This window comes from Tenrec ecaudatus, chromosome 9 (assembly GCF_050624435.1).
Source record: "Tenrec ecaudatus isolate mTenEca1 chromosome 9, mTenEca1.hap1, whole genome shotgun sequence".
In the NCBI taxonomy this organism is placed as follows: domain Eukaryota; kingdom Metazoa; phylum Chordata; class Mammalia; order Afrosoricida; family Tenrecidae; genus Tenrec; species Tenrec ecaudatus.
The window spans coordinates 77,290,408-77,303,078 of NC_134538.1; the positions used below are offsets into that span (position 1 = coordinate 77,290,408).

The window sequence follows — 12,671 nt, forward strand, 5'->3', positions numbered from 1 at the left end:
CAAGGGCTCAAGTAGAAAGAAAATGTTTTGAAAATGATGACAACATATGTACATATGTGCTTGATGTAAATGATGTATGGACTATGATGAGATGTTTAAGCCTCCACTAAAATGATTTTTTTTTAAAAAAAGGAGAAGTAGGTGGAAGAAAGTAAGAACTAGTATTAACACCACATAGCTGTTCCAAACAAAGAAGTTAGAGATCTATCCGGTGTTCTATTTTATGGTGTGTGTTACACTGACACACCACTGAGCAAGATAAGTTTAAGTTCTTTTATTTAAAAGCAATCTTTCAGCCACCGTCAACCCAATTGCTCTTCCATTCATCCCCTACCTCCATATATGGCAAAAGCTTGATCGTAGAAAAACCTCCTTTTCAGGGTATCTTCCATTTTGCCCCTGTCGACGATGTCATCTTTGGGTTGTAGCGCCAACTCCTACATGGGGTTTTAAAAGAAAAGTATGTGATCAAGGGAGTAGTTGAAAATTCACAGGTATACATACGATTTTAGTTTCTTCCTCAACAGAATTCAATATAAATCCATCTAACAGGGCAGATTCTGATCCATTAAAAAGAAAAAAGTGGAAACCTTGGGGTTGTTCCCCCTCTCGGAGTCAAAGAAAGGACACCTTGGCTGAGTTCTCTAGGCCAGCAGATGGTGGCCATTTCCAAGAGTAGACGGCAAAGCTCACTGGGGTCCTATTACTGTTTGAAAGGTCTGAGAGCTTTGTTCCTCAAAAAGAACAGTAAACCATTATTGCCGAATCTGGGGGACTTGATCACGAAGAGCCACCAGGGGAAGTCCTGGAGCACAGCCTGGGATTTGGGGCGGGCTTCATGGGGCAGGTGACCATGTTGAGAGCACTCTGAAAGGACGAGTCGCCTGCCAGGTAAACGTGGACAGAGCGGACAGAGAGAGCCCAATGAGTCCTCAGACCCTTTTCTATAGGGCTCTCTCACGCAGCTGAGGAAGCCTACGCCCACTTACGGTTCTACTTTAGGATCCCAAGACTCACCTTGGCTTCCAGAATCCTCTTCCGGGCTTTGAGCTCAGCTACTGCCTTGTCTACATCTACTTGGGGTGCTTTGTCCTCTTTCAGTTTCCGGACAAGATCTCCCTAGCAAAAGAAGAAAACACACATGGACATGTTTCAGAAGTCAAGAAAACCTAGGATGTATTTCTAAACAGGTCTTTAAGCCATGTATGTACGTATTCATGATACAATTCAAATGTGTATTATATGGGCAGGCATTATGAAGAGCTAAAGGTATTTGCCCCCAGCATTTATAATAATGTAGTAAAACATATAGAGAAGTAAATATATCACGATGCTCATAGGGTGAAAATAGTCCTGCTTAGTCCCTACTGGGTGGGAGGAGAAGCAAAGAAAATTGATGAAAAGTAGGAGAGACTAAGGCTTCTACTGGGAGCAGAACCACTGAGTTGATTCCAACTCTCCTTGACCCTACATGGGGTTACCAAGACTACCAGTCTTTATGGGAGCAGTCAGCTTCACCTTCCGCCCTCCGAGCAACTGGTGTGCATCAACTGCCCACCTCGAGGTTGGCACCCTGTGCAGTGACAGGCTCACCCTGATCCCTTGCGTCTGACAACAACGGCAAACCTGTAGGGCAGAGTAGAACGGTCCCGCGGGTTTCCAGACTGCCAATCTTCACAGGAGCATAAAGCCGACTTTTCTCCCTCCTTTTAGGTAAGTAAAGTACCTGTTATAAAAGGGACCACTGGGCCCGATGCAGCTGAGAACCACGGAATTAGTTTTCCTCCCACTTCTTGTCACAAAGAGAAATTCGTGTACGATTTGTGCTGGGAGCAGAATATGGTCTTCTCTTATGCTAGCAATTCTTATTCTAGTACACTAGCTAAAGAACACCCTCAGTCACCAACAGACTCTATGTGAGCTTTTCCAGTACACTCCCAATACCCGCAGACACCCTATCAATGTACCAGAATGCTAGAAATAGAGCAAATTTCAGATTCAGTTTGTGGGAAATCCAAAATGTAATAGCCCCCTCCCTTCCTGTAAAAGCTCCTTTTAAACATAACCAGCAGGGAGTAGGAAACGTAGGAAGCTCACTGCCATTGACCCTGTGAGACAGGGTAGAAGTGCCCTGTGAACTTCTGGGGCAGCAGTTCTTTACGGGACTTCCCTATTCAAAGCCTGCCCCTTGGAGCAGCTGGTAGTTTTGAACTGCTGAACCTTGTGGCTAGCAGCCCAATGCATAACCACTATGCCGCCAGGGCTCCTTAAGTCAAGGAAAAGGCACAATGTCCACTACTTAGATAAATAAAGCATGACATTTCAGGCATGGCAGTCTGGGAGTCCTATGTGTGCCCCAAGAAATATGTTTTGGGGAGGGCTTACCTCCCACCCCCCAATATACTTTTGCCTAACAGACTGGTAACCCCGGAGAAATGTAGGCATCAACTGTTTTCTGTGGTCACTGCAGAAACCCGCTTTAGTGGCATTTATAATGTACGCAATCAACTAAATCACTTGGCCTATATATATCCTAAATTAAAGTGAACAATGAGTCACTGCAAAGCCAGCTGTTTTTGTAATCAACATAAAACCTATTTTGCCACATCGTTGCTGTTGTTAGATGCAACAAAAGGACACACTGCCTAGTCCTGCACGTGTCAGTCCAGCTCAGGGAGGGCCCCCTTTTCCACTGTCCCTCCACTTTACCAAACCTGGTGTCCTTCTCCAGGGACTGGTCTCTCCATGCTCCATGACCAAACACAGCAGATGAAGTCTTGCCATTCTTGCTCATAAGGAACATTCTAACCAGTCTTCTTCTAAGACAGGTTTGTTTGCTTTTTTTAGTACATGGACTTTCGGTATTCTTCGTCAATACCATAATTCAAATGCATGGATTCTGTCTTCCCTATTCAATGTCCAACGTTCACATGCAGATGAGGTAATTCAGCTGACTCATGGCTTGGATCAGTTGCACCTTAGTCTGCAAAGTAACATCTTTACTTTTCAAGAGGTCTTGTGCAGATGTACCTAACGCAATGGTGCTCCGTTTCTTGATCGCTGCCTCCACCAGCAGTGACTGTGGATCCAAGCGAGATGAAATCCTTGACAACTTCAGTCTTTTCTCCAAGTTGTTACCTACTGGCCCACTTACAAGGCTTCAGGTTTTCTGTATACTGACGTATTTGATTTTCTAACAGTGTTGGGGTAGCAGACTTCATGCTTTTAATTCATTTTATTCTGATCAAGAATATTAATAGATGCTAAGTTCAAAACTCTTTGATCATCACTATTGTCCTAATTTCCCACGCAAATGTCCTCCACGAACAGACAGGCTGAGTGATTTAGTGGGTATGTATATGTTGCAGGAGTTCTGGAGGCGTTGTGAGTGTGTGCTGGGCTAGCTACAAGATCAGCATTCCGAAACCAGCACCCTCTGCAATTCAGAAAGACAGAGTTTCGACTCCCTTAAGGGGCTTCTCTCAGAAACTCGTAGGGGCACTTCTACGCTGTCCTACATGGTTGCCATGAGTTGGCATCTTCTCGATGGCAGGTGAGTTTGGTTTGGTTTCTCTGTTGTACTGTTAACTCTAACTTAGGATCACTATAGGCTGAGTGGTAAGTGCTGTTAACTTTACTTAAGATAAAGGAACCAGCCATGAGTAAAACAGAAGCTTATGAACTGGTGCAGTAAGGAGGTACCCCTAGACAGAGCTTCCTTTAAGACTATACTGTGCACAGGGAAGGAAGGAACAGCCACGTCCCAGGAGGTAAATCCCGTGGCTCAGTGAATTGTGGATTGCACCCCCGGATGAGAAGGCTATCTCACTCCTATAAGAAAAGTAGCGAGACTGATGTGCTGCTACTCAAAGGCGTAGAAAAGCTCCAACTGTATAGTGCAGCGTAAGGCAGGCCTGGAGACTGTCTCTCTCGGTCCTTCCCGATCCATTAATAAAATGCCCGCTGACTCTCCGCCCACCTCTGTGACAGGCTGCAGCAGCGGTGGCTGGGCTATTAGTCTGGTTACACTCACTTCAGAACAAACTTGGAGATTTTTCTAATCAGCCTGGTCTCTTCTGTCTTTGGCTCAAACAGTGACAGGCAACCCCAGACCCCTGTTCATAGCAACAGAGGCGCACACTCATGTTCTTGTTGACTGGCCAAGCTACCTACACTTTAATACCCTGCCAGTCGCACAGTATCGAGCAATCGTCTACTGACTTCTTACACAGTGAAGGGGCTGCAGGGGTCTTCCCCAGCCGCTGCTGCCACAGGCCTTATGTCACCAGCGTGCACTGACTGTGCTTTCTCACGGCAGGAAGAGCCCCAGCATGGCGAGTGGGATTCCTTTTGGAAACGTGTGGGGACGTCGTTCTTTGGAATGGCTCCTCTGTGTCTCAAGTGTTGGTGCTCTACTATATACTGATCAGCTAGGCCTCAAGCAAAAAGGCAGAAAAAATTCACAATTAGTTTCTTTCAATAATGTTTCTTTTTCCTTGGACAGTTCAGGGGTGGAACTGTTGCTGTCCCTTCCATTCATGGGGCGGCTGTAGGGCAGGGCGGGGCCGCGCCCCAGCCTGCGCTCTTTCTGTCAACAGATCACCTGGTCTTTGCGGCCGTAGAGCTGCTGCTGGGTTGGGTTGGCACCAAGTGGCAAGTGTGAGACTAGGGCTGTGGAGGGAGAGCACAGGAGAGCAGCTATCCAAGCGGAGGCTAGCTGTCGCATGGGAGAAGTGTGGATTCCTACCCTAAGTTGATGAACCCTCAGGTCCCAGGAAGGGAGGGAGTGGCCATGACCCCTATGGGCAAGCACAGAGGAAGTAAAACGATAACTTGAGTGATCCGATCCGGAAAACAGCACTTGGAGATGATCTGGACATGGAAGAGAAGTGCCCAAGAATTCTAATGTTTCTTAAAAAAAGAGTTAAACCAAATACAACAACAAAGAATTCTTGATTTCTAATTTTGTTCTCTTCTTCATAACTCAACTGTAATATGTATCATGTGTCTGTGTGTGTCTAAAATGGATGTGAAACATTACCTCCTCTCCAAATTACACTCAAGCAACACCAACCATAAACGGAGTCCCTGCATTACACCAACCATAAACGGAGTCCCTGCATTACACCAACCATAAACGGAGTCCCTGCATTAACTCTTACCACAATAAAGAGACTATTAGAACTAAGAGTCTGTGATTACACAGCAGGGTAGTCATTAGATGAGAAAATCATTCCAAAGGACCTTATCTTCTTCAGGGATTCTTCGGATATCATAGTGTATGTTCAGTTGACCAAGGGTGGGGCAGGGGGTGGGGTGGCAAGAAATGATTCTCCTCCCTTTTGTACAGGGTCTGGCTTTAAACTGTATTTACAGGAGGCTAACGGGGTCTCCTACAGGATTGATGCGTTCACCTCGGTTCCTAAGAGTCCAATAATTATTAACAAAAATGCCATAAATATTCTATTGGCCCTTTGTAGATTACACAAGTTTTTACTGGTATTTGCAGTTCAGAAAAGCAAAGCAAGGCAAATGGCAGGGCTCACCACAGTAACCCTCCCCCCACTACTTAGCTTTGAGCTTTCATCGTCGTCGTCATCCCAGCAAAGCAAGACTTGGGATGCTAACACAGAACCACATCACTCATACATCTTAGGCTGGTGCTTCAAACCCACCGGTGGAGCCACAGAAGAAAGGCCTGGTTCCTGGCTTCTATAAAAAGATTTTTCTTTCTTTTTATATTAGGGATTCATACAACTCTTATCACAATCCATACATACATCAATTGTGTAAAGCACATTTGTACAATCATTGCCCTCATCATTCTCAAAACATTTGCTCTCCACCTAAGCCCCTGGCCTCAGGTCTGTAAAAAGATTACAGCCAGGAAAACCCTAGGAGACAGTTCTACTCTGTATCTCATAGGGTGACCAGGAGTCAGTGAACTTCACAGAAACGAGTTTGCAGTTAACACCTTAAAATGTTCTTTCAATCCTCTAAAAAAGGTTCCTTTATGTTATCACGCCAGAAGTCCCAAGGAAAAACATGGGTTCCGTGGCAGCAATAGGTTCATAAAACCAGCATGCCAAAAAGCCACGCTCATTTCAGACGACTGCTGGGGGACCACCCCATGTCTGTCAGTTTGCCGAGCTACTGAAAGCTTGTCGTTGATGTCTCAACTACCAGCCGGGTGACCCAGAGTGAACAAGTTTCAGCAGAGCTTCCAGACTAAGAACAGACGATGAAGGAACAGGCTGCCCCCTTCTGAGGAATTAGCCACAGAAAACCACTGCCAGATACTGCAAACCAGAGCAGAACATTATCCGAGACTGTGCCAGAGGACGAGCCCCCTGTATCAGAAGGCTCTCATAATACGACGGAGGAAGAGCTGCCTTCTCCATGTAGAGCTGCCCAAAATGTCGAAGATGGAGTTAGACCTGCAAGACCTTCATTTGCGGACGGGGCATGACTCAAAATAAGAAGAACTGCAAACATCAATTAACATTGGTACTTGGAATGTATGAAGTATGAATCTAGGAAAACTGGAAGTTGTTAAAAATGAAACGAAACGTATAAAGATCGACATTCTAAGCATTAGTGGGATGAAATGGACTGACTGGCCATTTTGAAACGGAAAGCCATGTGGTCTTCTATGCCAGGAATGACCATCCGAAAGGGCATTTCAAGATGTACCTTCAAGGACAATGCTGTCTGTGACAGGATAATGTCTATCAACAAAGAAATCTAATCAGTACAATTATTATTCAAATTTATGTAACAACCAGTAAGGCGAGTGATGAAATTGAAAAATTCTACAAATGTCTCCACTCTAAATTTGATTAAATATGCTATCAAGAAGCATTGATCATTATTGACGATTGGAATGCGAAGCTGTAAACAAAGAGGAAGAAACCGTATTTGGAAATTATGGTATTGGTGACACTGGAGATCATATGATAGAATTTTGCAAGACCAACAACTTGTTCACAGCAAATACCTTTTGGCAATAACACAAGAGGCAACGCTGCATGTGAACTTCTGCAGAGGGAATACACAGAAGTCAAATCGACTCCGTTTGTGGAACAACAGAGAAGCTCAGTGACAGCAACTAAGCCCAGGCCAGAGGCCAACTGTGGCACAAACATCAGTTGCTAGTGCACAAATCCAGGCTGAGACTGAAGAAAACCAAACCAAGAGCCAAATATGACCTTGGAGATAGCTCACCCAAATTTTGGAAACACCTCAAGAACCGATTTGATACATTTAACACTAAGGACAGAAGAGCTGATGAGCTGTGGGAAGACATCAAGAATGTCGCACATACAGAAAGCAAAGTCATTGAAAAGATAGGAAAGAAAGATAAAAATGGATGTCTGAAGAGACGGATTTTTTTTCTTGATTACAGAAGGCAAATGGAAGAAATAAAGAGAAAAGTTCAAAGGACAGTTCAAGAAGACAAAGCAAAACCAACAAGGAGAACACACTCAGCATACCTTAAACTGAAAGAATATGGAAAACTTCAAGCCTCAAGTTGCAATATTGAACGATTCTGTGGGCAAAATATTAAATAAGGCAGAAAGCATCAAAAGAAGACAGACAGACACGTACCAAAAAGACGGAGGGAACCAACCATTTCAAGAGGCAGCATCTGAACAGGAACCAATGGTGCTGAACCACTAGGTGACAGCATGACAAGTGGAGAAGAGATTGAAATTGTCAAGATTTCATAGAAACACTAATCAATGCTGGAAGCCACCATCAATGCTCATGAAAGCAAGAGTCCAGAGACCACTGGACCAGTCTGCTGCACAAGGCCTCTTCAAAGGGTTGGGAAGTAAGGATGGGATGCTACTCTGAGAACTAGGGTGCACCTGACCCTAGCCGTGCTGTTTTTAATCACTTCATCTACATGTGGTCTTTATGGAAGCCTATTGCCTCGACTTTCTCCCACAGAGCAGATGGTAGATTCAAACCACCGACCACGCGCCTAAAAACTGTGCCACCATGCTACCTCAGCCGATGAGTCAAAGGAAACCAAACTAACTGTCACTGAGCGGATGCCAACTCATAGCACCCCTACAGGGCAGGGTAGAACTGCCCCTGTGGGTTTCCGAGACCATACCTTTTTACGTGAGTAGAAAGCCTAGTCTTTCTCCAGAAGAGCAGCTGGTAGTTTTGAACTGCTGGCCCTGTGGTTAGCAGCCCAATGCATAATTACTATGCCATCAAACTCCTATAAAACACATGCCACTACCAAGAGTGGTCACTGAGTACCTGAAAAACCACACTCCAGGGACACCTGAGATTGCACAAACTTTTCAACTTAAAGACATAAAGCAGGTAGAAATGACAGGGTGTCTCATTTCCCCAAACACAAAGCAAAGGAGTCAAATAAATGATCATTAAGTTCCCTTCCAGCTCACATCAGGGACAATTCAAAGTTTCACGTAGTTAATTGATGTGTGTGCAGCCCTGCAAAAGAGGACGCAAACTTGTGGACATAAACTAACTTACACATTTGAAAAATATTCCAAAGTACAAAAACATCCACAAAACCACTAAGCCGACATTCTCTACACACGACAGTTGTAATCCAACTGATGTAACTAGCTCCACAATCGTACTGCAGAAGGGGAATTTGCACTGTAGTTCCAGGCTAACGTGGCAGAGGGAGGGCTTTGGGGTGGTGGTGGTGGTTTTTTTCGTTTTTTTTTTTTTGTTTTTTTTTTTACTTCCCTCAATTAGATGTAGTCTCCCTTCTGGAGAGAATATTGAAAGTCACAGAAAAGACAAAAAACCACACCTAATTTTATTTGAGATGGCTAGGCAGTGGGAGAGAATAAGCTCGCTCAGTGTCCCTGATATTAATACCAAAGAAGAACAATTAAACCCACCGTGAAATTGCACATTAAAACTCCACCAAGGTAGTCAGACTCAAACTAGATAGAAGGAGAGACTGCAAGAGTGTGGCAGAATTTACAGCCGCTCTGGCCCCAGTCAAGTACTTAGGAGAGAGGGTTCCACCCTGAGAAGCTAAGGCAAGTTATTGCATCAGGCGGCTGTGCAGGCGAAACACGTTTGGTGTTTACTACTAGGTCACGGATCCCTGGGGTCCTGCAGCAAGGTTTTTGGCTCGACCCGATTGGCTGGGAGAATCCATTTAAAATCATCTTTGTCCTCTCCAAATGCGGATCTCTGTGCAGTGCCCTAGGCAAAGGCGGCCCGTGTCAAACCCTGCAGCCCGCGAAACCTTTCCTCCCTTCCGCAAAATCCAATCTCAGAGGTGCTCAGCACCGAGGTGGCGGATTCTCGGGGAAACTCGGCAACATTTCCGATTCTCCCGGTTTGAGAAGCCAGAACAGGAGACCGGAGAGGAGGGCCTGAATTGGCATCCAGATGGAAAAAGAAGGCTCAACACCTCCCCACCTCCACGATCTCATTCCGAGCCAGGTCACTCGGATAACTAAGCACGCCGCAAAGGGAGATTTGAAGGATAAAAGGCGAGAACCGATCGCGTCGCGTCGGCTTATAAATGATCGCGGAAGGAGGGAGCGCACCAGCAGGCTTGCAAAGAGTGAAAGCTGAGGTTAAGGTGTCCCAGCTAAGAACACGAGGAGAGCCCAGGGGTCACGGACCCCAGGGCGAGGGCAGGGGCGTGGGCAGTGACCAGCTCGGGGAAGGCAGCGCAGATCGGGACGGGGTGGGGAGCTGCGGAGTACAGAAGGGGCTCGGAATGAATCACGCAGGGACAGGGAAGAAAGGACGGGGTTCGGGGATGGTGGGGGCGAGCGCAGTGGTGGCCTACATATTCAGAGGCGACCCAACACTGGGGAAATGAAGGAGGCGCCAAGAGATGAAGGGCGCCCAGAGAAGGAAGGGAGTGGGTGGCCAGCGGGGCCCGGACCGGAGTCGGGAGCAGGGGGATGGCCGCGAGGAGACCGGGGACGGGAGAGTCCGCGGCGGAAAGGAGGGCGCAATGCCGGTATACCTGCTGGCGCACGGCCAGTCTGAGAGGTGCCAGCACCTCTTCACCTCCGGCGCCGTCCATGCTGCTCCGGGAGGCGGCGGCAGAGATGCGGGACCGGGGACCGGCGGGCGTGCTGAGGGGCCGGCGGGACGCGATCGGGGGCCGGGGCACCAGGCGGGGTGGCAGCGACAGCAGCAGGGCGGCACCAGCAGCTCTAAGAAGCGCCGGGCGCGGGGAGGGCATGAGCGGGCGGTCCCGGGAAGTCCAGAGGGGGCGGTGGCGGAAGCGGCGCGCGTGGCCCGGCCCGGAGCATGATGAAATCGCCGCGTAAACGCCGCGGCGCGCGCGCAGCCGCACATTCCAAGCGCCGCGCCGCGCCGCCCGCTCGCCGCCCGCAGATTCGACACAAAAGCCAGGCGTTCGGTCCCTCTATCCATTCCATTTCACCCTCAGCGCCCCCTCGACGCGCTTGCACACGGATGCTGAGCATGTAGGAGCCTCGTACATGTACACTTCTGCTGCTGTTCTTTTAGTGCCGGAACGTAAAGGGCATAAAACATGAGATCACATAGGGAACTAGACTTACAGTTGCCCAAACCCCCTTTTAAAAAACAAATAAACAAAAAAACACTTGCTTGGATCCACCATCAAAGCCCACGGAAGCCGCAGTCTAGAGATGGAAGGGCGCATTGCATTGGGCAAATGTGCTTATCTTTCACTCGCCTCCGATGCATGGGAAATTTGGACACTGAGTAAGGATAACTGAAGAAGAATCGATGAATTATGGTGCTGGAGAAGGATATTGAAAGTGCCCAGGATGGCCAAAGGAGGGGCTTGGTGTGGGCTGGGTGTCTGTCTTAGAACAAGTCCAGCCAGAACTTCTTCTCGTGGACTTTGGACATGTGATCAGGAGAGACCAGTTCCTGGATAAAGACATCCGTTTTGGTAAAGTGGAGGGCCAGCGAAAAAGAGGAAGGCCCTCAGCAAGATGGATTGATCCCGTGGCCCCAATGATAGGCTGGAAGGGAACAATTGCCAGCATCTCGCAGGACCAGGCAGTGTGATGTTCTGTTGTACACGGGGTCTCTATAGGCGTCCAAGCCGACTGAACACACCTCACAACAAGAAAGGTATAACATTCGCTTTATATCTATAAAATTGACCCGGACTGCCCCCCATGGGCCACCCTGCACTGCACTGTCTCTGGCTTCTCACTGACTTGAGCAGATGCCAAGTTGTCACAGATCTCATTGGTCCTGTACACCAGAGCTTTGACTTCAGTTCTGGGGGCTTCCTAGGCTTCCACCTGGGATGTAGGAGGAGGATGGGATAGCGGAGAGGATCTTCTTTCTTGGAAAGGTCCCAGGGCAGGTGTGTTGTGGGGTCGTGGGCAAGGAGGACAGCCGTTTCCTGTGTTTTAAGTGGAAATGGATATTAAAAGCAGCAGCAGTGAACGGAAATGATAACAAACTCATTTACTATGATCCAGTAGAGATAAGCCAGAAGGACTACAGCTTGTTCCCACTGGGAGAGCCTGTCCCTCAGGTTGGAGAAAAGATTGCGTCCAAGCTTTGGGAATTAACAGCTGCTTGCCCTTCTGATGTCTCTGAGTACAAGGAAGATAAAAATATTAAGCCCCAATTCAGGCCCAAGAAGCCCATGTAGAAATCCTTTCATCTTTATCTGCTTTGGAAGAAAGAACATGGAAAGTTTCATTTGGCAGATGCGTTAGACTGGGTAGACTAGAGGAACAACTGCAGAGACCCTCATGTATGTGGAAGAAAGAGTTTTATATCAAAGAACAATTGTCAACTGAGAAGGTATCCCAGCCCATTCCAGATCAAGTGCGTTAAGTCCAATATTTGTCCATCTGTTTGATACTAGTCCATAAATTCCTCTTGAGGCTCACGTTGCCACTAGCGATGATGCTGAATGCAGAAAGATCACAGCAGGTGGGTGAAAACGTGTGGCTCCCATGGCAGTGGAAGATCACAGGGCTGTCGGCAGCATCCACCAAATGGCTCACTCTGGTCTCAGCGTAGCTCCTCGTGGCTGGTCCACAGGAACACCAACGCAGAGAGTGTGGCCCATCTCAAGGAGAAAGAGGGGAAGTTCCCAGAATCCTCATGAGAAGGCCACACCCCCAAGGAGGCATCATCAGGCTTGTGACCTGATTGACAGACTGGACTCCACCCCTAGATCAATTTTCAAGTTGACATGAAATGACGTACCTATCACAGTGGATCAAAAAATGGACCTGAGGTGGTGGAGGATGCTGTGACACTGAAGAAAAGGGCCACAATCTTCTGGAGAGCACGGACTAGCCCAGGGAGAATAACTGTTATGCTGACTAGCAGTGCCACAGTAAGCACAGACCTTGTCTGAGCTCGGCTTCTCCACCTGCTCGCTTGCAAATGTTTGTTTGTGAAAGTGACTACAACCAAACTGGTTTGTTTGTTTTTAAAAGAAGATTTGAATATTGTATGCATTTTTGTTACCTTCACCTTACTGCATAGGAAAAATAAAATCTACCTCATTTAACATAATATGGGTTTGTAGACTTCCCCCGCCCCCCCTTAAACTTCAGCAGCAAGTTTTAAAATAGGAAATTCCCTGTGGGCATCGCTCTATTACTGTGAATGATTTCTTCTTTTTGTTATTTCTTCCACCACCAAGGAGCAACAGACAGAGGCCTCTGTAACAA

At 47.2% G+C, this 12,671-nt stretch overlaps 1 protein-coding gene across 2 annotated transcripts in view; it reads right to left on the reverse strand.

The window, feature by feature from the left end:
• Positions 1–10,251, reverse strand: part of GARS1 (glycyl-tRNA synthetase 1) — a 41,424-nt gene extending 31,173 nt beyond the window's left edge. Inside the window, exons 1-3 of one of the 2 annotated variants that reach the window (XM_075558219.1) lie at positions 9,989–10,251; positions 1,018–1,119; positions 335–437 (exon numbers count right to left, since the gene is read on the reverse strand). In XM_075558219.1, the coding sequence (XP_075414334.1) occupies positions 335–437; positions 1,018–1,119; positions 9,989–10,210 (427 nt within the window). In that variant the 5' untranslated portion in view covers positions 10,211–10,251. The remainder of the gene's footprint in view (positions 1–334; positions 438–1,017; positions 1,120–9,988) is intronic. The other variant, XM_075558218.1, reaches the window with a different exon arrangement.
• Positions 10,252–12,671: the final 2,420 nt, after the last annotated feature.